At 47.9% G+C, this 23,323-nt stretch overlaps 1 protein-coding gene across 1 annotated transcript in view; it reads left to right on the top strand.

Moving 5' to 3' along the window:
• The window catches only part of LOC123368377 (integrin alpha-D-like), a 57,383-nt gene extending 35,493 nt beyond the window's left edge, over nucleotides 1–21,890 (top strand). The window contains exons 30-31 of the mRNA XM_045013142.1: nucleotides 132–1,175; nucleotides 21,594–21,890. Coding sequence (XP_044869077.1) covers nucleotides 132–254 — 123 coding nt within the window. The 3' untranslated portion in view covers nucleotides 255–1,175; nucleotides 21,594–21,890. The remainder of the gene's footprint in view (nucleotides 1–131; nucleotides 1,176–21,593) is intronic.
• The last annotated feature ends 1,433 nt before the right edge of the window (nucleotides 21,891–23,323 follow it).

The following is a 23,323-nucleotide window of genomic DNA, read 5'->3' as shown; positions in this document are numbered from 1 at the left end:
TGGCTCTCCCAGCTCATATGGGAGGAACCAGGGTTTTTCCTTCAGAGGTTCCCACAGCCCATCCCCTCCTGCTCCTCCATGAGCCTGTCTATGTCTGGCTCTCACCATCTCGCCTCTCTGTCTCCTTCCAGTTTGGCTTCTTCAAGCGCCAGTACAAGCAGAGGATGGAGGATGCTGTGGAGGGCGAGGGTCCTGGCTCAACCCAGAGCACAACTGCTGGAAACTCCCCTGCTTCCGATGCCCCCAAACAATAGCCCCCCATGCACCAACGCCCCCAGCTTCACCTCCATCTGGGCAGCTTCACCCCCGTTATGTTGTCACCTCCAAGATGCATAAAAATTGATCACTGGCCACCCTCCCACCAACAAAATGCATCCTAGTGCCAACTAGAGCCAATCGTTACTCAAATTAGGCTTGGAAGAATTCTCTTGATATTTTTATAATTTTTATGGAAAACGAAGTTAATTTTAGGCATTTTTTTAAAGTTCCATTCGTTGGGATATATTAGGGTTAACTAACAGACATGGGAAGCTGCTAATTTGCTGACATGGCATTAGAAGACAAAGGCATATGTAGGCTGTCGTTTTTTGTTTAATAAATAAGTCGCCATTTTTTTTCCTGTTGCTGATAAGAATTTAGAAGAATGAAGCTGCATGAGAAATGTAGCTGTCGAATAATGCCCTTTGGGTAAAAGAAAGTAAAAGAAATGTTATTTCCCCGTCCCTTCCTTTTCCAGCTATATAAACCAGCCCTGGCTTATGGCCCCTTCCTCCCTCCCCTGAGAATTGCTGACCAGGGAGATTTGTGGCAACAAGTTGTTGCAAAGAAATGTATTTTCAAGGTAAAAATGTCTGTTTAATATGCGTAATGCTATGCACAATAGATAGTGTGAGTTTACTAACAGAATGGGTGTTGTTATTACGTAATAAGAGGTTTTGGGATGTTGTAACAGATGTAGGCGTGTACATACTCACTTAGACAAAAAGAATGTGCTGTAACTAATTCGGTGCTTACTCGACAATTGGGTCGAGGGGAACAAGTATTGCAGTAAAGAAGCTCGTACTCAAATCCGCCTTTCGGGTCAATCTGCTTTTTTCTCTTAACATCTGGCGTCACAAACAGGATCCCAGGGGAGAGTTGTGCCTGATCACCACGTCTCGCCATGGATTCGATGAGTAAATTGAACTTGAACGGGCCCTTTACTGCAACCCTGGTTAAAAAGTTTATTAATAAACTGGTGGGGAGATGGAGGGTCCTCATGCAGCTCCCTCTGGGGATTGTCAGGATTGGCCAGTCATCCAGGGGTGGGTGGAAGCTTCCCTGGTGTCCAAGTGCTCCCAGGATAAGAAAAAGGCTATTTTGCTGTAGGCTCCGTGTGAGGGTCTGTCAGATTTAGCGGAGGAGGTTACAAGTCTTAAAAGCAAAGTGGAAACTTTGCAGAAAATTGCTAAAGAACAGAGCACAGTAAATCATCACAACGTGTTGGCAGTCAGAATGGCTGAAAATCTATGGACGATTTTAATCATCCTAAGTCAAAGAACCTGACCCTCAAGGGTCAAGTAGATGCCTTAAAGCAAACTTCTTGTTCCCTGGCCCACATTTCTCTCCCTCTCTGCCTCCCCTCCTGCCCATCCCCTCTCTCACACTTTTGGTTTTCTGAAGTTTTAATGATGGTACTTTGGATACTAGTTTGTTTGGACAAAGCATGACAGAAGTCTGCTGCATTTCATTAAAAAAATTAAGTAAAATGTCCGTGGGTGACCATAGAGACAAATGTTTTACTGCCTTTTTAAAGAATCCCAAGGTAAAGGAGGCACAAGGTAGGGCAGTTGTGTTGCACGGATTTACTAGGTGGCTATGTCATTACAGGCAAAATGTACCCCTTAAAGAATTGAATGCAGAAGTAAGTAATTTAAAGTGAATGAAGAGTTACAAGTAGCCTTTATAAAAATGAATACTATAAAGTTTGGAAGGAAGTAAATGGTTGGGAGTTGTAAAAATGCTAAAAGGTAACATTTGTTGTGTTATAAAAGTGTAACCCCCATGGAAATTACCTAGATTGCTGGGGCTCTGTCTGCTGGCAGCTCAGGGAGGGGGAGCCAAGGCAACCAATAGGGAGTGAGATGCTCCCTTCCAGGGAGCTCAGGAAAGGGGAGAAGCCATTTCAGAGAGGCTGGAGCCAGCCAGGGCAAGGACAGGACTGGCTGTGTGGGGAGCTGGTGAGTCCCAGGCCTGCAGGCAGGGTCCCCCCTGGGAACTGGCCTCTAGAGACCTGACAGCAGATCCCTCAGCTGGGCTTTTCCCTCTCCACTGATGATTCCCAGTTTGTAGAGTTTTGCTGGGAAACTTCCCCAGCCAGGCTGAGTTCGGCCCCCAGCTCCCTCGGTGAGACCAGTCACCACATGGTCAGCTCTGCTCTGGCTGCTAGTCCAGGGCTGCTGCCTGCTGGGAGTGTGTCTGGACGCTGGGCTAGGAGATGACAATTTGGATTTTAGTGTAGTTGTGTAACCTGCACCTTGAGCCCTGCACCCCTTTGGGGTGAGGGGAAATCCTGGGACTGACGCAGCCTGACGAGGATCCCGGCCCGCAGAGATCAGCCCCTCTGCAGTGACCCAGGAGTCCAGAGTCATCTCTGAACCTGAGGATCATTGGTGGAGTTTGTGAGGGCACCATCTTTTAGTTAGTCAGGCAGGGAATTTGTTTTGGGGACCCCCTACTCCCTGAACTGTGTCCTCAAGCCAGGGAATGAGGGTCTGGGGATTTTACAACCTGCTGCATATTAAACCTATGGAGGGATTTACCATCTTCTCCCACTTGTGAGTCCATTGGGCTGTAATAGGTAAGGGGATCCTGTACCTCTGGCCAGGAGAGATTATATGTTACTGCATACATAACGGCTGTTACCCTTCCCTTTATATTTATGACACCATATTTATAAATTCGGTGGCTAACCCATTTATGAACTGCCTTCTCTTTCTCCTCGTAGCATGATCCATGGATCATGCTATCAGGCTAGCTGGAGCCAGGGCCTCCAGCCTGAATGCCTCTCCGTTCACTGTGCGAGAAGGAGGAGTGCCTGGGCCCTGCTTTGAAGAGAGTGGGGGAGTGTTGGTATATTTTAGGGTTAACAAACAGACATGGAAAGCTGCTAACGTTCTGACATGGCATTGGGGGACAAAGGCGTAAGAAGGCTGTAGTTCTTTGTTTAATAAATAAGTTGCCATATTTTCCCTTCCCCGTTGCTTGTACAAATGAATACAAATGCAGCTGCATGAGAAATGTAGCTGTTGAATAATTCCCTTCGTGTGAAAGAAGGTAAAAGAAATGTTATGTCCTCCTCCCTTCCTTTCCCACTTGCATAAACAAGCCCTGGCTTATGACCCCTTCCCCCCTCCCCTGAGAATTGCCGGGAGATTTGTCAGGGCTATTTGTGGCAACAGATTGTTGCAAAGAAATATATTTTCAAGGTCAAAATGTCTGTGTGATATGTGTCATGCTGTGCACAATAGGTAGTGTGGGTTTACTAACAGAATGACTGTTTTTATTACTTAATAAGGGTTTTTGGGGTGTTCTAACACATGTAGGTGTGTACATACTAATTTAAACAAAAAGAATGTGCTGTAACTAATTCAGTGCTTACTCGACAATTCAGTCGTTTATAATCTGGCCAGTAAAATGAGTACCACAATCACTGTTGATACTCACAGGTATGCCAAACCTTGGAATGAAATCCTTAAGCAAAATTTTCACAACGGACTTGGTGTCTTCCCTTCTGCAGGGGAAGGCTTCAACCCAGCTTGAAAAACATCAACTAATACTAACATATACTCATAGTTACATCATTTAGACATTTGAATAAAATCAATCTAAATATTTACAAAAGGACCCCAAGGGATGTGCTGCTTTTCTAGCTTTAACTGCTTTCCCAATATTATGTTGCTGATCCTCCTCCCTCAGTGAGTCTCCAGGAAAGGCAGATCAGCACTGTATGTGGCCAACCCTGTTGCAAGCATTGCAAAGCATTTTGGGGAGGGTCAAAGGTGTGTGAGTGGAAAGTGGAAGTTTCCTTTGTAGGTATGAGAGGCCGGGGCGGGGAAGAGAAGAAGAAGAAAGAAGCAGCAGAGAATGAATGAATTCAACACTGCAGCTAGCAAACTCAGTCCGAAGACAAGACGCTGGCTCCCACCCAAGGACACTGCTTATAGCCGAGACTTGTCTGACAGCCGAGAAAGACGGGGGCTTGAATGTGCCCGAAAGAAATCCAGCTGCACAGGCCTGCAAAATAGCAAGGGCAGCAGGAAGAAAAACAGCAGATCTAAGACTACAGAGATGGAAAACACCCAACGACCAGGAAAATCAAAATTAGGTGCATACCAATCTCGTTATCTGCAGCAATCATCCTCCCTTTCCACATGTGTGCCATCCAGTGGTGCACCCGAGCAAATAGGGCAAGAGCACCTGAGGTGCAACCAGGCGGCCATCCAGGGACCACCAAAGGTGATCAGGGTGTAAAGTGCACCCAGCAGCACTCCAAGAACATTTCTCAGCTTTTGGCGCAGCCTCGGTCACGTATATTAAAACCTTAATATTTTCTGATAGTATCCAAACCACTTTGTTTTCCAAGTTGGATAAAAAAAGTATCCGCGTTTAGCTCTAACCCTTCCATTTGTTTTGAACTAGGCTGTCCTGTAGAAAACTAAACACAACAATTCTAGCCATAAGACAAAACACCTGTAATCGTGTGTGACCGGGGCTCGACCCTCTCCGAGGGGCGGAGGGGAGCCACACCGACTCACTACACCCCGTCTGATTCGGGCAGGTCCCCGGTGTTCCTGGGCGACAAACACAAGGTCCCAAGGCGCGGGCCCTCTGGCTCGGGGCTGCGCAACAATACAGAGTCAAAGGGGCTCAGGCCCTCTGCTTCAGGGCTGAGCAAACAATCAGTAACCCAAAGTTCAGGGAGCTCAGGCCCTCTGGTTCAGGGCTGAGCAGCGGTACAGTTTAAAGGGGCCTGGCCCGAGGTTCGGGCGGGGCACCAAACACAGAGTCACAGCGCTCAGACTCTTTTGGCTCAGGGCTGAGCAAAGCACAATCAGTAACCCCAAAGTTCAGGGAGCTCGGGCCCTTAGGCAGGGGCGGAGCAAACAGACAGTTCAGTAACTAGGCCCAGGCCCTGGATCAGGGCGGGGCAACAAACAGTCAGGGCTCAGACCCTTAGCAGGGGCTGAGCAGGCAAACAGTTGAGTACATAGGCCCAGGCCCTTACGCCTGGGGTGAGGGGGAGACTGCCACCCGTGAGTGGGGTGGCAGGGGGGAGGCAGGCCCACCCACTCCACTGCGTCCCAGCCCGGGGCCCTAGCAGCTGCTATCACCGCTGCTCGGTCAGTGGGGGTCCTGACCGAAACACACTGACATAGGTTCGGGTATGTCTGCAGTCTGACAGGGGTTGGCTACCCCCGGGCTACTTCCGGTCTCCCCCTCAGGGCCTACCTGGTCCATGGCATCGGTCCCCGGCCAGTCCACCAGCATGGGCTCCTCTCGGCCAGGGCTTGGAGGCAGGTCCGGCAGTTCCTCGGGGAAGTCCCGCCAGGCGTGCTCCGGCGGCTCCTCTGGGTAGCAGCAGGGGCGAGGAGGCTCCGGTGGCTCCTCCAGATAGAAGGCACGGGGAAGCTCCAGGGGCTCCTCCAGGTAGTGGGTGCGGGGAAACTCCAGGAGTTCCTCCAGGTAATGGGCGCGGGGAAGCTCCAGTCAGTCTGGGCGGCTGCCCTGGGTCCCGGAGGTTTCCCACTCTCGAGCTCCCTGCGGCACGTCTGCTCCCTGCGGTGGCTGGCTCCTGACTGAGCTCTGGCGGCCGGCTTTTATACTTTCTGTCCCACCCCTTGACTTCCGGGGGGCGGAAACAGGCAGCGGTGGCTCCGCCCACTTTGGTGTCTGCAAGGGCACTCCCTCTGCTGGGCAGGAGGGGAGCCACACCGACTCACTACACACCACAAGGACACAGAACACAGTTTCTATTGTGCCAGTAAATGCATAGTATGTTGGATTGCTCTTCCGCTGGCATTAGCTTTCTCTAATTTTCTAAAAGACAAAAACATATTTCTACCCCTTCTGGGGCGATCAGTCCTTGTTTCAAATATTTCTTTCTTATACAAATATCCTTGCTGATTGCAGGCAAAACAGAGGAATTACCCGCATATTTTTCTGTGTTTGTTTCATAGGCAGGCCAGGTTTCAGAGGCTTCTATCTTATCAATTAGGTAATTTGCATTAGCACACAGATGCTTTCTGGCTCGCTTTTAGATCCAGAGCCATTCACAGGTTAAAACCTTTTACTTAAAAGGGACACAATTAACTTTTACCAGAGTTCTGGTTGCCTGTTACCTTTAACTCCTATTTTCAAAAACACACAGTAATCCAAAAAGGAAAACAGCATCTGTCATAGGTTTATTCCCCACTTTGAACCTTAGCGTCCACAAGATGGGGACCTGCATGGACTAAAATCCTAGTTTAGATCTGGTTCGCTGTCACCTAGTTTAGATCTGGTTCGCTGTCACCAGCCAGGTTTCAGTGTCTGGCACACTCTCTGTTCCTCCAAACCTTTCCCTGGGGACACAGACCCAAACTTCCTTGGATCTTAACACAAAGGGAAATAATCCATTCCCCCCGCCCCTTCTTCCCCCTCCCCTAGTCCTTGGGAGAGATACCTTGATTCAAACTCCTTGAATCAAAACGACGAGGGATTCACTTTTCCCCCCTCCCCTTCCCCTGAAAATCCAAACAAGGGAAGAAATCAATCAGTTTCTAAAAAGAAAAGATTTTATTAAAAGAAAGAAAGAAAGTACACTATCTCTGTAACACCAGGATGAAAAATTTACAGGGTCTAGCTTATAAACCTGGAGAGGCTTCCCCCCCTCCTTTCTCAGAATAATCAAAGTAACAGCAAACAGAAATAAAGATATTTCTCCAGCAAACACACAATTGTGCAGAAATTAATTATAAGACTAGTCCGCCTTTCTAATACTCACTATACTGAATAGAAGAAAATACTTCAGCAAACTTGGAGAGCTTGAAATTACGTCTGGCCTCTCTTAGATACAAAAAGAGAATGGCAACCCAAACAAAGAACACAGACAAAGACTTCCCTCCACAGAGATTTGAAATTATCTTGTCTCTTGATTGGTCCTCTGGTCAGGTGTCCGTCAGGTTACTGAGCTTGTTAACCCTTTACAGGTAAAAGAGACCTTAACCCTTAACTATCTGTTTATGACACGCCCCCCAAATCGCAGACAGTGGGGGAATCACACTGGCAGTGATTTCTTCCTAGAACTTTAAAAATAAACAGATTAATAAAACACATGCACCGTTACATATACTACTAATTATGTAACCAACAAGATTTTTCACATTTTAAGAACACTGTTTAACCATTTGATTCTGGGAAACTTTCATGAGAGAGTGCATCAGCTACTTTGTTGGAAGCTCCTAAAATGTGTTGAATTTCAAAATCAGAATCTTGGAGAGCTAAACTCCATCGGAGAAGTTTTTTGTTGTTTCCCTTGGCAGTATGAAGCCACTTTAGCGCAGCATGGTCGGTTTGTAGCTGGAAACGCCATCCCCAAACGTATGGGCGTAGCTTTTCCAGGGCATACACAATGGCGTAGCATTCTTTTTCACTGATGGACCAGTGGCTTTCCCTCTCAGACAGCTTCTTGCTGAGAAACACGACAGGATGGAAGTTGTGATCCGGTCCTTCCTGCATTAGAACTGCTCCTACACCATGCTCAGATGCATCGGTGGTTACTAGGAAGGGTTTGTCAAAGTCCGGGGCCCTTAGCACAGGGTCAGACATGAGCGTCGCCTTAAGCTGGGTAAAGGCTTTCTGACACTCATTAGTCCACTTAACTGCATTTGGCTGGGTCTTTTTGGTTAGGTCAGTTAGTGGGGCAGCGATTTGGCTGTAGTGTGGTACAAATCGCCTGTAATACCCGGCCAAGCCTAAGAAGGATTGGACCTGTTTCTTTGACCTTGGGACAGGCCACTTTTGGATAGCCTCCACCTTGGCCTGTAGGGGGTTTATTGTTCCTTGACCCACCTGGTGCCCTAGGTAAGTCACTCTGTTTTGGCCTATTTGACACTTTTTGGCCTTAACAGTGAGTCCTGCCTGCCTGATGCACTCAAAGAACACTTTTCTAGGTGTTCTAGGTGTTCGGGCCATGAATCAGAAAAAATGGCCACATCATCAAGGTAGGTAACTGCATATTCTTCCAATCCTGCTAGTAGACCATCTACCAGCCTTTGGAAGGTAGCAGGTGCATTTCGCAGCCCGAAAGGAAGCACATTAAATTCATACACCCCTGCATGGGTGATGAAGGCTGACTTTTCTTTGGCGGGTTCATCTAGCGGTACTTGCCAGTACCCCTTGGTTAAATCTAATGTAGAGATGAACTGGACACGTCCCAATTTCTCCAATAGCTCATCGGTGCGTGGCATTGGATAGTTGTCGGGACGAGTTACAGCATTTAGCTTATGGTAGTCCACACAAAAGCGTATTTCCCCATCTGGTTTGGGAACTAGAACCACTGGAGATGCCCATGCACTGGTAGCGGGGCAGATTATACCCATCTATAGCATGTTTTGGATCTCCCGTTCTATAGCAACTTGGGCATGAGGAGACACCCGGTAGGGTGGGGTTCTAATTGGGTGAGCATTACCTGTGTCAATGGAGTGGTATGCTCGTTCAGTCCATCCTGGGGTGGCTGAGAACAAGGGGGCGAAGTGAGTGCACAGCTCCTTGATCTGTTGCTGCTGCAGACGTTCCAGGGTTGTGGAGAGGTTCACCTCTTCCACGCCACCATTACTTTTTCCTTCATAGTAGACACCTTCAGGCCACTCAGCGTCATCTCCTCCATGGGCTGTAAACTGACAAACCTATAATTCTCTGGAATAAAAGGGCTTTAGAGAGTTAACATGGTAGGCTTTAGGGAGGAATTGGGAAATGCTATGAGGTAGTTAACAGCTCCCAGGTGCTCTTGGACCGTGAATGGCCCTTCCCATGACGCTTCCATCTTATGGGCCTGTTGCGCCTTCAAGACCATAACCTGGTCTCCTACCTTGAAGGAACGCTCTCTGGTATGTCTATCATACCAGGCCTTTTGCTCTTTTTGAGCATCCTTTAGGTTTTCTTTAGCAAGGGCTAAAGAGTGTTGGAGGGTGCTTTGTAGGTTGCTTACAAAGTCCAGAATGTTAGTTCCTGGAGAAGGCGTAAACCCCTCCCATTGCTGCTTCACCAACTGTAATGGCCCCTTAACCTCGTGGCCATACACAAGCTCGAATGGTGAGAACCCTAAACTGGGATGTTGTACAGCCCTGTAGGCAAAAAGCAACTGCTGCAACATTAGATCCCAATCATTGGAGTGTTCATTCACGAATTTACGTATCATGGCCCCCAAAGTTCCATTAAACCTCTCCACCAGGCCATTGGTTTGGTGGTGGTAAGGGGTGGCAACCAAGTGATTCACCCCATGAGCTTCCCACAGGTTTTTCATGGTCCCTGACAGGAAATTAGTTCCCAAATCTGTAAGGATGTCGGAGGGCCAACCTACCCTGGCAAAAATGTCTAAGGCCTGGCACACAGTGTTAGCCCTGGTGTTGCTTAGAGCTACTGCTTCCGGCCATCTGGTAGCAAAGTCCACGAAAGTCAGTATGTACTGCTTTTCTCTGGGGGTCTTTTTTGGGAAAAGACCCATAATATCCACAGCTACTCGCTGAAATGGGACCTCAATTATGGGGAGTGGCTGGAGAGGGGCCTTGACCTGGTCTTGGGGCTTTCCCACTCTTTGGCACACCTCACAAGATGGGACATAATTGGCAGCGTCCTTGCCCATCCCCTCCCAGTGGAAGGACTTCCCCAACATGTCTTTGGTTCTGTTCACCCCAGAATGGCCACTGGGATGATCATGGGCTAAGCTTAAGAGCTTCCCCCGGTACTTAGTTGGAACTACCAACTGTTTTTGAGGATGCCAGTCTTCCTGGTGTCCACCAGAAAGAGTCTCCTTGTATAAAAGTCCTTGTTCCACAACAAACCGGGATCGGTTAGAAGAGCTGAGAGGTGGTGGGGTGCTCCGTGCCGCCGCCCAAGCTTTCTTAAGGCTGTCATCTGCTTCCTGCTCAGTCTGGAACTCTTCCCTTGAGGCTGGAGATGCCAGTTTCTCTTTAGACTGTGGATTTGGGCTTGGTCCCTCTGGAAGCGATGTAGGTGATGGGGTTGTTTTGGTTGCTGGTGAACCGCTCTCCGCTGGTGCACTAGGTGATATTTCAGGCTCTGGCTGAGCCTCTTAGGTAGGGTTGTCTGCTGCTTCTGCCAGTTCAGGCCCGCTGGCGCCCTCTGGCGTTGGAGTTGGAGACGGATTTGCAAGCGCTGGCGTCAGTGCTGGCAATGGTTCTGGTGCTGGTTGCTGTTCCAGTTCCGGTTCTGGGACTGGATGCACTATGGCTGTTTCAGTTGTTGGCATGGGATCCGGTTCCACCACCTCTGTCTGGGTCTCTGGTAACACAGACGGAGCCCTGGTGGACGGCTCAGGAACAGGGATGGGTGTGGAAGCTTGCTTGGCCTGGCTGCGGGTGACCACTCCCACCCTCTTGGCCAGCTTCACATGGTTGGCCAAGTCTTCCCCCACTAGCATGGGGATGGGATAATTGTCATAGACAGCAAAAGTCCACCTTCCTGACCAGCCCTTGTACTGGACAGGTAATTCAGCTGTAGGCAAGGTTACAGATTTTGACATGAACGGATAAATTGTTACTTGGGCCTCTGGGTTGATGAATCTGGGGTCCACTAAGGATTGGTGGATAACTGACACTTGTGCCCCGGTGCCTCTCCATGCGATAACCTTCTTTCCACCCACTGTCAAGGTTTCCCTTTGCTTCAGGGGTATTTGAGAGGTAACTGGGCCTGGGGATCTTTGGTGTGATGGTGGTGTAATGAACTGCACTCGATTGGGGTTCTTGGGGCAGTTGGCCTTTATATGTCCCAGTTCATTACATTTAAAACATCGCCCAGCTGACTGGTCACTGGGCCGAGGTGGGTTGCTGGAGACTGGTGAGGTGGGACAATAGGTAGTCTGGGGCTTCCCTTGGGTTGTAGGTGGAGTCTTGGGTGGCCCCCGGTGGTAGGGTTTATTTTCGGTTTGCCCCCTCTGATATTCGCTCCCCTTGTTAGTAGCTTTTTTCTTTTCGGCTACTTCCACCCATTTGGCTCCGATCTCCCCAGCCTCGGTTACAGTTTTGGGTTTCCTGTTAAATCCTTGGGGCAGCCGGTGTAGGAAGCAATCACTTGAGGCCAGAGAGCAGGCAGCTAATCAAAACCTCCATTTTATTTACAGATATACAGAGAGCTCACTCAGCCGGTTGAAACCGGTTGAGCTAACCCATAATAATCTAACTCAGTTGCCATAGCAACAAAAACCATGACAACCAAATACACAACATATTCCTCCCCCCCAATAAGAACATCCCCTAAATAAAACACACACTAGACTAGAGAAGGAGGGTAGACTGCCTCCATTCCCGGCTAAACCCTGGGGATTATTTTGCCCCATAACCGTGGGTTCGCCCTAGCTAAAGATCCAGCCGACGAGGAGGCCTTCTGTCTCTAGGTGGATTACGGCGAACTTCTGGTGTTATTGCACCCGAAAGCACTAGGGGCTCAGGGTCTGCAGCACGAACAGGTGAGGAGGTGGTATCAGCTCGTGCTGGGCAAAGGGGTATCTCAGCCGCCGGCAGTAATGGAGGAGAACAGTCAGAAACAGGTGACTTGTGATTCGGTCCCTCACCAGAAGAGGTGAAGTCAGACCCCTCAACTGCAGATGGGTCCTGAGGACTGGCATGACCTGGCAACAGCTGATCTACATGTCGCCGCCAGGTAAGATTCTCTGCAGTCTGGACTGTGTAGGAAACAGGTCCTGTTTGAGTGATGACTGTGGCCGGAACCCATTTAGCTCTGGAAGTATAATTCCGAGCCAAAACTGGCTGTCCCGGGCTAAAGGTTCGGTCTTTTGCTCTGGGTGCCCGTCTGATGACTTGATATTGCTGCTGATGTTGCACAATTTGTCGGGGTTCAGAAGGTTTCAGCAGATCAAAGCAAGTGCGCAGCTGTCGTCCCATCATTAGAAAGGCCGGAGATGCGTGGGTCGTAGCATGAGGTGTGTTTCTGTAGGAAAGTAAAAAGGTATCCAGACGCTTTTGAATGGAGTGTTGTCCCCTTGCTGATTTCAAAGCGTTTTTCATTGTCTGCACAAATCTTTCAGCTAATCCGTTGGTGGACGGATGATATGGTGCTGACGTGATGTGGTGTATCCCATTTGCCTTCATAAAATTTTGAAACTCCTGAGAAACGAACTGCGGTCCGTTGTCGCTCACAAGTTGTTCTGGCAGACCAAAACGACTAAAGAGTCCTTGTAGTTTTTGGATAGTACTCTCTGCAGAAGTGGACTGCATTATAGAGACTTCTGGCCATTTAGAATGGGCATCTATTGCCACCAAGAACATGCTTCCTTCAAGGGGGCCAGCAAAGTCAACGTGAATACGTTGCCACGGGTTTTCAGGCCAGTCCCATGGGTGTAGGGGTGCCCACTGGGGTGCATTCCTCACACCCTGACATGACATACAAGCTTTTGCCTTCTCTTCAATAGCGCTGTCCAGTCCAGGCCACCAAAAATAGCTTCGTGCAATTTCCTTCATGCGCTCTATTCCACAGTGACCGGAATGTAACTGTTCTAACATCTGTGATCTCAGTGGTGGTGGAATAATGACACGTCTCCCCCACAACAAACAACCAGATTGGACCGATAACTCCGTCCACTTGGACATGTAGGGAACAAGGTCGGATGAGACCGGAGAGGTTTGTCGAGATTTTCCATGCATCACCAGGTCCATAACGTGGGACAATACTGGGTCAACGCGAGTTGCCTTCTTTATCTGAGTAGCAGTGATGGGTGTATTCTCTACCTGTTCAAAGTAGAAGATTTCCTTTTGGGCACTATCTTGGTGTTTGACCGGCAAAGGCAACCTTGAGAGGCCATCTGCATTGCCGTGCAGAGTGGATTTCTGATATTTGATTTCATATGTGTGTGCTGAAAGTAACAATGCCCAACGTTGCATACGACTAGCAGCTAATGGGGGAATGCCTGTGTAGGGTCCAAAAATTGATGTCAGAGGTCGATGGTCTGTGAGAAGAGTAAATTTTCGCCCAAACAGGTACTGATGAAACTTCCGAATTCCAAAAACAATTCCTAATGCCTCACGTTCGATTTGGGCGTAGTTAGTTTCTGCTTTGCTTAGAGTGCGTGAAGCAAAAGCAATAGGTCTCTCTTCTCCTGAAGGCATAATATGTGACACGACTGCTCCCACTCCATAAGGGGAGGCATCGCAGGCCAATTGCAGTGGTAAGGATGGATCAAAGTGCGTTAGAACTTCAGAATTTAGCAATGCATCCTTAGCTTTGTTAAACGCAACATCACAGGCTTCAGTCCACTTCCAGGCCTTGTTCTGCCCAAGGAGCTCATGAAGTGGTTTTAGCAGTGTGGCTAACTGTGAGATGAACTTTCCATAATAGTTCAGGAGTCCTAGAAACGAGCGCAGCTGGCTTACATTTCGAGGTGGGGGAGCCTCCACAATAGCTTTAACTTTTGCAGGGGCCTTATGAAGACCTGCAGAATCAATGATGTGTCCCAAATATTCAACAGAGGGCTTGAAGAATTCACACTTGTCTTTGCGAACTCGTAGGCCATACTCTTCCAGTCTTTGTAGGGTAGCCTCTAAATTCTTTAAGTGATCCTCTTCATTTCTTCCAGTGACCAGGATATCATCCAGATAGCACTGAACTCCTGACAAGCCACACAAGATCTGGTCCATAGCCCTCTGGAACAGGGCGGGAGCAGATGTTATTCCGAAGGGTAGGCGACAGTATCGATAAAGCCCCTTATGAGTCACAATAGTCAACAGCTCTTGGGACTTTTCAGCGACGTGCATCTGTAAATATGCTTGACTCAGATCAATCTTACTGAACTTTTGTCCCCCAGCCAGGCCTGTGAAGAGGTCATCGATGCGGGGAAGCGGGTATTGCTCTGCACACAACACTGGGTTGACAGTGACTTTAAAATCACCGCAAATCCGGAGAGAGCCATCTTTCTTCACGATTGGAACGATAGGAGTGGCCCATGAGCTATGGGTAACTGGTATTAGGACTCCATTGGTGACCAGGCACTCCAGGTCTGCTTCAACTTTTGGCCTGATGGCATATGGCACAGTTCGGGCTTTCAGATATTTTGGTGGACTGTCAGGTTTAATGTTCAATGTCACAGTGATTCCCTTCATACTTCCCAAATCATCTCCAAAAACAGCAGCATGTTTCCTTAGAATAGGGGTTAGACTGGTTTCTTCTTTAGTCATCCGGTGCACTTCTGCCCAGTTCAGTTGAATCTTCCCAAGCCAAGACCTACCCATTAAGGCTGGGTAGTCACCTCTCACCACAAACAGTGGCAATTTAGCTGCCTGTCCATTGAGCTCCACCTTAACATCAATAGTGCCCAACATGGGCACAGCTTCACCTGTATACATCTTCAGAACAGTTTTTGTTGCCTTAAGCGGAAGATGCTGTAGCTTTTCCTTATACACAGTCTCAGGGACCAGCGAGACAGCTGCACCGGTGTCTAGTTCCATGTGTATAGGTTTGCCCTCCAATAAAGGGGTTACCCAGTATTCATGTGAGCCCGCTGCCAAAGACAAAACATGCAGTGGCACTTCCTCTTGTGAGGAGGTGTCACCTTGATCATCCTGGGTCTGCTCTAGGGTATGCAAGGTTCCTCTTTTTGTCGGCCAGACCACAGGCCTCTTTTTCTTTTGTTTACAGGCATACTCAATGTGTCCCTTTTTGCCACAGTGTCGACACACCAGGTCCTTACACCAGCATTCTGATGCCTGGTGACCCAGCTTACCACAGCGGTAACATTCTTGACTCTGCACCGTTTTGTGGGTCAGTTCTTGTGACACTTTTTGCACCCTAGGGGATGCACCGATATATTGTGCCTCCCTTGTAGCCAGTTCCATGGAGACAGCAATATCAACAGCCTTCTGTAATGTCATTTGCAATACCAAAAAGCTCAAAACGCTCAGTATACACATGCCACTGCTCTGTATTCTCATCAAAAGGCTCCAGGGGCCTGGTCAGAGTAGCCATGATTTTTAGTTTCACTTTCACAGTCAGTGCAAACAAGCAGCTTTTTTTGTTTGTTTGTTCTTTACCTTGACTTCTACTTCCTTCTGTTACTGGAGCAGCACCAGGATCCCACCCTCGTCGCCAGTGTTAAATCCTTGGGGCAGCCGGTGTAGGAAGCAATCACTTGAGGCCAGAGAGCAGGCAGCTAACCAAAACCTCCATTTTATTTACAGATATACAGAGAGCTCACTCAGCCGGTTGAAACCGGTTGAGCTAACCCATAATAATCTAACTCAGTTGCCATAGCAACAAAAACCATGACAACCAAATACACAACATTTCCCATCTAGGATGTACCTTTCTATTTCCTCAGGAACACCCTCTAAGAACTGTTCCATTTGCATCAGGAGGGACAGCTCTTCTAGAGTTTGAACCTTTGTTCCTGATATCCATGCATCCCAATTCTTTCCAATGTAGTAGGCGTGTCTGGGGAATGACACATCTGGTTTCCACCTTAGGGCTCTGAACCACCGACGGACATGCTCAGGTGTTAACCCCATTCTGATTCTGGCCTTTGTTTCAAACAGTTTATAATCGTTCATGTTTTCCTTAGGCATTTCAGCCGCCACCTCTGCTAAGAGTCCACTGAGCTGTGGCCTCAGCTCTATCATGTACTGGTCTGCAGAGATATTGTACCCATGGCAGGGCCTTTCAAAATTTTCTAAGAAGGCCTCAGTGTCATCACCTGCCTTGTAGGTGGGAAATTTCCTGGGATGGGAAACAGTACCTGGAGAAGGGTTGTTAGGGTTGGCTGGAACATCTGGCTGAGCCTTTGCTAATTCCAGGGCCTGCCTCTGGATTTCCAGCTCTTTTTCTTTTATTTCTAGTTCTTTTTGTTGCTTCTCCACCTCTCTCCTGTGGTCAGCCTCCTGCTTCTCCATCTCTCTCCTGTGGGCAGCTTCTTCCCTGGCTATTTCTGCATTAATTAGTTCTATCCGTCTCCTATGTTCGTTGTCTTTCTCTGCTGCTTCCAGCCTAGCCAGTTCTAGTTTAGATGCTCCCTTGGTACTCATGTTTCTGCTTTCTTGTGTTGGCTGCACCCTCTGCAGCTTACCTAGAATGCTGCAGCTCAGGGTTGCTTGTTACAGAGACTTTCTAACACCTTCTATGCCCGAATGAGTTAGAAAAAAAAACACTTCACTTGCAAATGCCCTTTGCTGGTGTTTGCTGACTCACAGCTTTTAACTGGACTTCTCTGACTGAGAAGAGACCAGAAAAACTGTTTGTAACTTGTCTTCTGCAAACTGTAATTACCCTCCAGCTAAGCCCAGCTGGAAATCCCTTCTAACAAAGCCTTGTTAGAAAATTTAACACCTCTGCCCTCAGGCTGCTTCCAAGCCTTAGAAGGAGAGAACAAAAAAAATCTCACTGGCTTTTGGTTCTTAAAAAATCCCACCTCTACCACCATGTCATAGGTTTGTTCCCCACTCTGAACTTTAGCGTCCAAAAGGTGGGGACCTGCATGTACCCTTCTAAGCTTAAATCCTAGCTTAGATCTGATAGCGCTGCCACCAACCAAAAATATAGTGTTTTGGTACACTTTCCATCCCCCCCAAACCTTTCCCTGTGGAACACAGATCCAAACTCCTTGGATCTTAACACAAGGAGAAATTAACCATCCCGCCTCCTCCCCACCCCAATCCCTGGTGAGTCCAGACCCAATTTCCTGGATCTTAAAACAAAGAAAAAAAATCAATCAGGTTCTTAAAAAGAAAGCTTTTAATTAAAGAAAAAGAAAAGGTAAAAATTATCTCTGTAAAATCAGGATGGAAATGCTTACAGGGTATTCAGCTTATATAGACTAGAGGGACTCCCTCCCCACTAGCATAAGTACAAGTTACAGCAAACAGAGGTAACATATCCTTCCAGCAAAATACACATTTGCAATAAAGAAAACAAACAAAAGACTAATCCGCCTTCTAGCTAGTACTTACTATCTGGCACATGAGAAACTGTTTCAGAAAGATTGGAGAAACCTGGTTGCACGTCTGGCCCTTCTTAGATCCAAGAGAGAACAACAACCAAACAAAGAACACAAAACAAAGACTTCCCTCCACCGAGATTTGAAAGTATCTTGTCCCCTTATTGGTCCTCTGGTCAGGTGTCAGCCAGGTTTACTGAGATTCTTAACCCTTTACAGGTAAAAGAGACATTAACCCTTAACTATCTGTTTATGACACCGCTATACTTACCAACATGCCTCCAGCTTTCATCCAGACCACATCACATGATCCATTGTCTACAGTCAAGCTCTAAGGTCCCGTCTACACTGGCAAGTTTGTGAGTTTGTAAAGCAGCTTTGAGCACTGTAACTCTCAAGGTGTACACACCGCCAAGCCACTTAGTGCGCAGAAACTGTGCAGATGCAGTGCTCTAAAAAACCACCTTGACAAGAGGTGTAGTGTTTTCTGCGCCGGGGCTACAGCGCTGCGGTGCCAGTGTAGACACCATGGTGATTACAGCACTGCGATTGGCCTCCGGGAGGTGTCCCACTATGCCTGTTCTCACCTCTCTGGCCATCGGTTTGAACTCTACTGCCCTGCCCTCAGGCGACCAACCGTCAGCCCCACCCCGTACATTCCTTTGCAAATTTGAAAGTCCCTTTCCTGTTTGCTCAGTGATACATGCAGTGATCTCAGCTCATCTTTCCAGGTGACCGTGCCTGCTCCACGCACCAGGCAATCCCCTGCTTGGAGCAATGCCGAGCTGCTGGACCTCATCGGTATTTGGGGAGAGGAGGCAGTGCAGTCACAGCTGTGCTCCAGCCGTCGGAATTATGATACCTATGGACAGATTTCTAGATGCATGATAGAAAAGGGCCATGATCGAGACACACTGCAGTGCAGGGTCAAAGTGAAGGAGCTGCGAAATGCCTATCACAAGGCACGGGAGGCAAACCACCACACCGGTGCTGTGCCAACGAGCTGCCGGTTCTACAAAGAGCTGGTAGCGATACTTGGTGGTGACCCCACCTCCACTGTGAAGTCCCCTGTGGATACTTTGTTGGCTTCATTGCCAGTAGAGAGTGGACCGAACCAGGAGGCGGCAATCTTGAATGAAGAGGGGGAGATGGAACAGAGGCAGAGGTTGACTCGGAGATCGGAGATGCATGCAGTCAGGAGCCCTTTTCTACCCTGGAGGAGCCTAGTCAGACACAGCAGGTGAATATTGGTGAAGTGCAAACAGGAGAGGAGGCCCCTGGTAAGTGGATCTGATTTGGGGAATTTCTGAATTGACTTGTTGGGGCAGAAGTGTTGCAGAAAGCAGGTTTGTCTCCCACTTCATGCCTAGTTTTAGCAGTGGAACAGGCTGTTGATACACTCCCTCACTTCATGTGAATCTCCCTCAGAGATCTCCAGGAAACTCTCATGGAGATACTGGTCAATCTGCTGCTACAGGTTCCTCGGCAGACCTGCTTTGTTTCTTGTCCCATTAACGGTAACTTTCCAGCGCCACTCTGCCGTCAAGGGTGGGGGGACCATAGCTGCACACAGGCTAGTCACATAGGGGCCAAGGCTGAAGCCACAGGCTTGGAGAAGACCCTCCCTTGATTCCCTGCTCACCCTCAGCAGCAAGATATCTTCCAAAATGATCACCTCCTCTGGAAAGTGTGGGGACAGGAATGATTATCAGGCCCCCCTACAGTGCTGGCTCTCCCCAAGGTCCAAGAGCCACGTGCCCAGTGTACGGCAGGGTCCGGGAACAGTGATTTACCCTGCCCCTGCAGCTACTCACCATTTTGGGGGTCTTGTGGTTTATGTGTGCTTGCCTGGGATCAGCCAGTTAGTGTCAGGTGTGAGAGTACAGGCAGTGTTTTAAAGCACTGAAACAGTGTTGTCTGTGTTGAAAACAACACTGGTTCTATAAAATGTTGCATTTAAACTTCACAGAGATGACCTCGGGAGGCCAGCCTCCCTTACTGGTTGCAGAACGATTGTGAAGAATTAGAAAGTGTCCAAGAAGAACTAAGGAGAACTTTATATGTGAGGTTATGCGCCACTGAGAAAAAGGAACTGAAAGAGTAGAGGGACACCGAGAAGAGGGAATGAAAGAAGAATGTGGCACACTAAAAAGAAGCCACACAGCGGCTCTTAACAGTTATGGAGGGCCAAGCGGACATGCTCCAGGCAATACTAGCTCTTCAAACTGAGCAGCTCCATGCCCACCCTCCCCTGTAGCCGCTGTCACAAAACTCTTTCCCGTGAGCCTCCCCCACACTGCCAACACACTCTTATCAACCTCCTGGCTCCACTGTCTACCTGCAGCATTCCACTCCTCCCTCTTTGCAGTCCAGCAGTGTGGACTCCCGATACCCACTGCACTCAACACCCATCCCGCTGCAGTTTGACCCTGCTTAAGTAAAGCACCCGCTGCATCGTACTCCAAAGGAGAAGGTTGGGTATGATCCCTGGACATACACAAATCTGTAGCCATTCCTGGACCACTCCTTCTCTTGAGACCTTCCATTCCCCCATTCCCCTCCCTGCTGATGAATTTTTTCATTTGACTCACTCCTCTAGTTGTTGTCTTTCAGTAAAAGAATAGTGTTTGTTTGAAAGCAATCTTTATTCTATTAAGTGAAAGCAAAAAGGGCCCTGCAAAGCAACATACAGTTATGTTAAGGCCCCTTCTTGCATCATGAGCACCAATCACCACCTAGCATTACAAACACTGCAATCCTGAGCATAGCAACAAATATTAGCGGCTTTCAGCTTCAAATTGCTGCCTCAAAGCATCCCTGATCCATATGGCCCCGCGCTGTGCCCCTCTAATTTCCCTAGTCTCCGGCTGTTCAAACTCAGCCTCCAGGTGGTGAGCCTGTGTGGTCCAGCCCTGAGTGAAGCTTTTACCCTTCCCTTCACAAATATTATGGAGCGTGCAGCATGTGGCTATAAGCACAGGAATATTGTCATCGGCCATGTCCAGCTTCCCATACAGGCATTGCCAGTGGTCTTTTAAATGGCCAAATGCACACTCACCAGTCATTCAGCACTTCTCAGCCTGTTGTTGAACCACTCCTTCCTGCTGTCAAGTTGCCCCGTGTATGGCTTCATGGGGTAGGTAGGGTCTCCCAGGATCACAATGGGCATTTCTACTTCCCCTACAGTCATCTTCCGGTCCGGGGAGAAAGTCTCTGTGTGCAGCTTCTTGAACAAGTAGGTGTCTGAAAGATGTGTGTGTCATGCACCTTTCCAGACAAGCCTGTATTAATGCTTGTGAAATGCCCATGGTGATCCACAGGCGCTGGAGAATCATTGAGAAATACCCCTAGCGATTAATTATTTTTTAAGTTTTTTTGTTGAAGAATTGCCACTTTTAAGTCTGTTATTGAGTGTCCAGGGAGATTGAAGTGTTCTCCTACTGGTTTTTGAATGTTAGAATTCTTGATGTCTGATTTGTGTCCATTTATTCTTTTGCGTAGAGACTGTCCGGTTTGGCCAATGTACATGGCAGAGGGAGATTGCTGGCACATGATGGCATATATCACATTGGTAGATGTGCAGGTGAACAAGCTCCTGATTGTGTGGCTGATGTGGTTAGGTCCCGTGATGGTGTCCCTTGAATAAATATGCAGACAGAGTTGGCAACGGGGTTTGTTGCAGGGATTGGTTACTGGGTTAATGTTTTTGTTGTGTGGTGTATAGTTGCTGGTGAGTATTTGCTCCAGGTTAGGGGGCTGTCTGTAAGCAAGGACTGGCCTGTCTCCCAAGGTCTGTGAGAGTGAGGGATCGTCCTTCAGGATAGGTTGTAGATCCTTGATGATGCGCTGGAGAGGTTTTAGTTGGAGGCTGTAGGTGATAGCTAGTGGTATTCTGTTACTTTATTTGTTGGGTTTTAAAGTGCTTGTACACAAATGCTAGAAGTCTAAATAATAAGATGGGTGAACTAGAGTGCCTTGTGTAAGCTCTCACGAGAAAGAGATTGTACTACAGTACATGTATGAGGTGAATTGAAAAATACTATTTCTTTTGTTTATCATTTTACAGTGCAACTATTTGTAATAAATAGTATAAAGTGAGCAGTGTACACTTTGTATTCTGTGATGTAATTGAAATCAATATATCTGAACATGTAGAAAAACATCCAAAATATTTAATACATTTCAATGGTATCCTATTGTTTAACAGTGCAATTAAAACTGTGATTAATCACGATTATTTTTTTAAATCATGATTAATATTTTGAGGTAATCATATGAGTTAACTGCAATTAATTGACAGCCCTACTTGAAAATAAACATTGATATTATCCGTCAAAATTATTTAAAAAAAAACAAAACAAATTCTGAAAAGCTCTTTCCCTCTCCTCTCATAAACTAGGTACTCCATTCCTCTTGTTGTTAGCTGCGTGTATGTGTTCTCCCTGTGTGCTGCCCCAGGTCTGTGCAGACAGCCAACACAGCAGGCCTTGAGTGAACCGCCCAATGACCACAAGATCCATTAAGGTACAAAGACCAGGTTTATTGTTGACAAAGCATGGTAATAGCACCGGGCAGACTATACGAGGATACTAAGACACGTATGCCCATGACAATGGATGCAACTCTAATACAAGGGCTTATATCTCAGGCTCTTTTCCTACTACACCTCTGATCATCCTAACTGCCTTCTCTACACCTGTCCCAGTTTGAATTAATCTTTCTGGACCATGTGACCAGAATTGGACACAGTATTCCAGATGTTATAATAATTTTTGTTACAGTAATGTTATAGGTTGTAATTTCATGTATATAGTTATGAGGCTGAAAATGTGTCCTCATGGCTTAAAGCAAGCCCAGGCAAGAACTCCCCAAGAGCAGAGAGGCAGTTCACACCTCATCAGGGCATGTATGGGACAAACCCAGCCCAGCCTCACAGGAACAAAGGACACTGGCCTAGGCAAGAACAAAGGATCTGTTGGAGTCTCGAGTGAGTCACCCCCCTTCCTTTGGTCAGTTTGGGACTGTGATGATGTAATGCTCACCTGACTCTGAAGGGGGCGGGGCAAAACCAAGAGGGAAGAAAGAACGTGATAAAAGGGAAAGACGTTTGATATGCTCTTCCTTCTCCATCTACAGACATCACCACCAAGAGACTGGAGTGCTGATCAAAGGGGAGAGCCTGGCTGAAGAGCAACCAGCCAGCCTGTGGTGAGAAGCATCTAAGTTTGTAAGGGCACTGAAAGTGTAAAGATGAGCTTAGAATGCATTTTGCTTTTATTTCATTCCATCAAAACCAACTTGTTATGCTTTGACTTATAATCACTTAAAATCTATCTTTATAGTTAATAAATCTGTTTATTTATTCTACCTGAAGCAGTGTGTTTGAATTGAAACGTGTTAGAGATGCCCCTTGGGATAACAAGTCCTGTACATACCAATTTCTTTGTTAAATTGACAAACTCATATAAGCTTGCAGCGTCCAGATGGCATAACTGGACACTGCAAGACAGAGGCTCCTAGGGTTGTGTCTGGGACCAGAGATATTGGCTAATGTCGTTCGGTTGCACAATCCAAGCAGCTTACATGCCAGAGGCTGTGAGTGGACAGCCCAGGAGTTGGGGTTCTCAGAGCAGAGCAGCGTAAGGCTGCCTCCCAGAGTCAAGGATTGGAGTGACCTAGCAGATTACTGGTCCAGATAACACCAGGGGAACATCACAGTGTCATTTTACCGATGGGCAACAGAGAACCAGGGATCACAGATTTAAGGAGAGAAATCTAGTTATGATCCAGTGTCATGAAACTTCATGACCAGGTGTAGCATGGCGCACACTCACCCCTGCGGCGCCTCCTGCTGGTCGTCCTCGGGAATTAGCTCTTCGACCCAGGAGCACCCTCTGCAGGCTGGTGATCCGCCTGTCCTCTGGCCCCCATGTCCCTCCCTGGACCCCGGTGCCCCTTTAACTGGGGTGCTGCCATCTGCAGTACCCCACAGTCTTACTGGGTCTCCCCTCTCTGGGGAACCCCCAACCCACTATCCCCATGTCACCTCGGTTGTGGCTACTGCCAGTCTCTGTTTAGCCCCCACGCCCTGGGGCAGACTGCAGTCTATCAGCCGCTCATCACAGGCAA

The sequence above is a fragment of the Mauremys mutica genome, chromosome 4 (genome assembly GCF_020497125.1).
Source record: "Mauremys mutica isolate MM-2020 ecotype Southern chromosome 4, ASM2049712v1, whole genome shotgun sequence".
Taxonomy (NCBI): Eukaryota; Metazoa; Chordata; order Testudines; family Geoemydidae; genus Mauremys; species Mauremys mutica.
This window is presented reverse-complemented; position numbering and strand designations above follow the sequence as displayed.